At 36.9% G+C, this 3869-nt stretch overlaps 1 protein-coding gene across 1 annotated transcript; it reads left to right on the top strand.

Annotated features, from left to right (window-relative positions):
• The first annotated feature begins 248 nt into the window (after nt 1-248).
• LOC136687537 (macrophage mannose receptor 1-like) lies at nt 249-2234 on the top strand. The gene is made up of 4 exons (XM_066662014.1): nt 249-300; nt 385-774; nt 1424-1786; nt 2149-2234. The coding sequence occupies exons 1-3, from the start codon at nt 261-263 to the stop codon at nt 1783-1785; spliced, it is 792 nt and encodes a 263-aa protein (XP_066518111.1). The 5' UTR covers nt 249-260; the 3' UTR covers nt 1786; nt 2149-2234.
• The last annotated feature ends 1635 nt before the right edge of the window (nt 2235-3869 follow it).

The following is a 3869-nucleotide window of genomic DNA, read 5'->3' as shown; positions in this document are numbered from 1 at the left end:
GGCGTATTCTCGGAACATTACGAATGCAGTTGGGGTCTAGAAACACATCCAGTGAGGAGAACAGGAACATATACCTTTCTACTGGGAAGCTTTTGTAGCAGGATCTTTTTCCACAAGGATAGTTATCAGCTTCAGGGTGAGTGGTAAATTCTGTTTTCTTTTACCATCAAAAAAATAAAAGAATTTTGAAATCCGTAATTTTATAAAATTAAATTCTATAATGTGACCTTAAACAGGTTGTACTTATACCACTCTCAGAAATGGATCTTAAATGGATTTCAATGATATTGCTGTTCTCAGGTCAGTGTCCACTTTATGTTCTTTACTTCTTTATTTCACACTACTTTCGTATCTCATTTAAAGGTTTTTGTTAATTCCTTTTAGTTTCCTGTGGTGTATCTGCTGATGTTCCTCAACAATATCACTTTGTGAATGAGAATAAAATCTGGAGTGAAGCTCAGAGCTACTGCAGACAGAAATACACTGATCTGGTCACCGACAACAACATGGAGGAGATGAAGAACCTGAACACGACTCTCAAAGATAAAACTACCAGCTCAGTGTGGATCGGTCTAAACAGAGGGAAAACTGGAAGATGGCTGTGGTCTCTGGCTGATGCAGATTTGTACAGAGAGGGATCGGAGTACAGGAAATGGACCACTGGACAACCAAGCAACAAAATGGGGAACGAGTTCTGTGCTGTTATGGGAAAAATGAAGGGATTTTTTTCAACAATCAGCTGTAACAAAACAAATTTTTTTATGTGTTATAACAGTAAGAACATACAGATATTTTCTATTAGTGATTGATAGATGTGCATTATTTTCAACACATTTTCACAATTGTGTCAAGATATATTTTCTGAATAATGAGTATGAATACAAACGAAATGTCCTTCAGCTGATATATTAATAATGAACATTTAATGTCTTTTAGGAAAGAATGCAACCAATAGAAGCTACATGTTTATTAAGAGCAATGTGACGTGGCGTGAAGCTCAGAGCTACTGCAGAGTGAATTACACAGATCTGACCAGTGTGAGGAACGATACGGAGAACCAGTGGATACTTAATTCAGTGCAAACTTTTGATCAATATGTTTTTTGGATTGGTCTGTTCAACGACTCCTGGCAGTGGTCAGATCAGAGCAACTCCTCATTCCGATACTGGGCGTCTACACAGCCAGACAATACCGGTGGGAGTCAGAACTGTACTGCAGTGTCCATGACTGAAGGAGATGCAGGGGGCAGTTGGTTCGATGAGGACTGTGACAGTGAACTTACATTCGTCTGCCATGAGGGTGAGCTCTGCTTCATCTTGAGTAATGTGTTAATTTCATTCCCAACCACAGAGTTCAGCATGTGTTGATCATCATGTAAATACCATAGACACTCTTCACTAATCACTCCCCCCTCCTTCTCCAGATAAACTGGTGTTGGTGTATCTGACTCTGACCTGGTGGGACGCTCTGAGATACTGCAGGGAGAACCATAGGGACCTGGTCTCAGTTCACTCTGAAGAGGTCCAGTGGTGGGTGAAGGAGGTGGCTCAGAAAGCCTCTACTGATCACGTTTGGCTGGGGCTACGTCACACCTGCAGACAGAGCTTCTGGTTCTGGGTCAGTGGGTTCTCCATCTGCTACCAAAACTGGGCTCCAGGAAACGGGACCGGGGGAGGAGACTGTGGTTCTGTAGAGAGATCGGGAGCGGTGGAATCAAGTGGAGGACAGCAGTGGGTCAGTCTGCCTGAGACCCAGCAACTCAACTTCATCTGCTCCAACTATTGAGGTCAGTCAGTGTGCTCTGAACATGATTTCAGTTGTATTTCTCCAGAAAGCCTGGAGCTGTAGCACTGTCTCCAGTGTCAAAGCAGGTTACAGCACTGTTTCTGTGATTCTACTTCAGGTTCATAACAGATTAAGTGTATTTTGTGAAACAGCGCCACCAGTGGTAATACGTTTGCTTAATGAATGTAAACTGACGACAGATGACATCAGAACATAACAGAAATGTTATAAATCACTGGGCTTTTTCGTTTAGTTGTTCATATTTATTCAGGTGTCGAGTTATTGTAGGGTGTTTTTCCTGTTTGTTACTGGAAAACTGCACTAGAATTTAAAATGCTCATTGTTGTCTTCTTTTTCTCAAAGAAAAAAGACTTCTTCTTCCGGACCCAGCCTCAGAAGATCCAGGGGTTCTGCGAGTGTTTGTTTGTAAACTATAAACACAGTACAGATTATTTTCTAAAGACTAAAATGTTGAAATAAGAAAATAAGTTTGTGTTTACAATTTAGAATGATGTTATGGTAAAAAAAAATAAATATGACTGAAATCATGATGACACAATATTTTAAGTTGCTTATTTACAAATAAATATTTATATTAATAAAAAGAAATGAAGAAATCGGAATAGTTACAAATGGATATTAAATGTATCCCTCTTATTTCTTTAAAATATTTTTAGAGTCTAATATTAAAGTAGGTAAATATAACTTTGTTTTACTTTTGTTTTGTATTTGACATTACAACCTCAGTCTTCGGCAGGTACATATTCTAATTAATGGGTGTGGATTATGTTAATGATTAGATGTTTTATTCAATGCTTTTACATAGATGAATTGTTTATAAACTTTAAACCAAATAGTTTGATCTCTGAACATAGTGTTCTTTTACCTAGCTCCTGAACACATGAGAAAATGAGTTTAGAACAGAAGTGATATTCCCAAGAACCTTTTGCAAATTCAAGCAGAACCCACTGTGTAAACACTGAATATTTTGATGGTAAACAAATTTAAGCTAAAACTCTTAGAAAGAGATACACGACTAAACCCAATTTTTCAATTGTTTTATTTCCACATTATTATTGCTCTCATTGATGATGTAATATATATTTCTATGTTTGAAAAGTTGACTGTGATGTACCATCATTTAGCTCTGTACTCCTTTCCGTTACAGACTTTTTAAGCACAATATGAAAATTAATTTTCAGAGATTATCAGCTTGTATCTCTATAAAACATTGTTTTCTATTCATCCATTCACACATTTTCAGCCCCCCCCCCCCCCCCCCCCCTACCATGAACATACTGGGTTTTGAAGATATTAGATGGTACTACATACATTAGCACACAGTTCCACAGCCCAGTGTGTGGGAGAATTTGTTGTACCCTTCTAACCCACCACACTCAAAAAATGATTCAGTGGTTCAGTAAATATGAATAACACATACCTGTGGTTTTTACGCATCAAAGTTAGTTATTAGAATAACTTGACAGCTTCAAGTACTTTACCTAATTCATGCTTGTGAAGAAAAAGCTAAAATGGTATATTTTACTGGAGTATTTGGTTAATAGTAAGATTGGTTTACGTGAACTGAGAAAGACAAGGTGAACCTAAGTAATTTTTACTTAACCCATACCTAGTTTGACGCATGCGCAATTTAATGGACATCAAGAAGATGGCTGCAATGTGTCCAGCATACGGCAAGACAGACAGAGGCTTCCTTCATTGCTGCATGTGAATGTTGCTGTTTCTTTGACATGGGTTATTAATTCAGTTTAGTAATCATTGCTTAAGTAATAATATAGAAAACTTAGATTTATGTGAAAAAATAAACGCATTAATAAATGCATTGTATTGTTTTATTTAATATCAAGTGCATCTTTCTTAAAATGATCTTAAGTTAAATTTATTTAAAATCTAAATGCAAATTATTGGGAAATTTTTTTTAAATAAATATCACTCAATATTTTTGAGTGCACTGACTTTGGTATGGTGGTCTCAGCCTTATGTAGAGCTGTTTCAGAGCATCACATTTTACAATTTAATACTTTTCCATAGATATACTACAGTTTGTGACCACAATAGGTGAA

Source organism: Hoplias malabaricus, chromosome 2, assembly GCF_029633855.1.
Source record: "Hoplias malabaricus isolate fHopMal1 chromosome 2, fHopMal1.hap1, whole genome shotgun sequence".
Lineage (NCBI taxonomy): Eukaryota > Metazoa > Chordata > Actinopteri > Characiformes > Erythrinidae > Hoplias > Hoplias malabaricus.
The sequence above is the reverse complement of the archived record's forward strand: the minus strand, read 5'-3'. Positions and strand labels throughout refer to the sequence as shown.

Coding starts and splice junctions, on each gene's coding strand:
- LOC136687537 (XM_066662014.1), top strand. CDS start 261: ATGGATCTTAAATGGATTTCAATGATATTGCTGTTCTCAG. Junction 301..384: donor AATGATATTGCTGTTCTCAG/GTCAGTGTCCAC, acceptor AATTCCTTTTAG/TTTCCTGTGGTGTATCTGCT. Junction 775..1,423: donor TTTTTTTATGTGTTATAACA/GTAAGAACATAC, acceptor CTCCTTCTCCAG/ATAAACTGGTGTTGGTGTAT.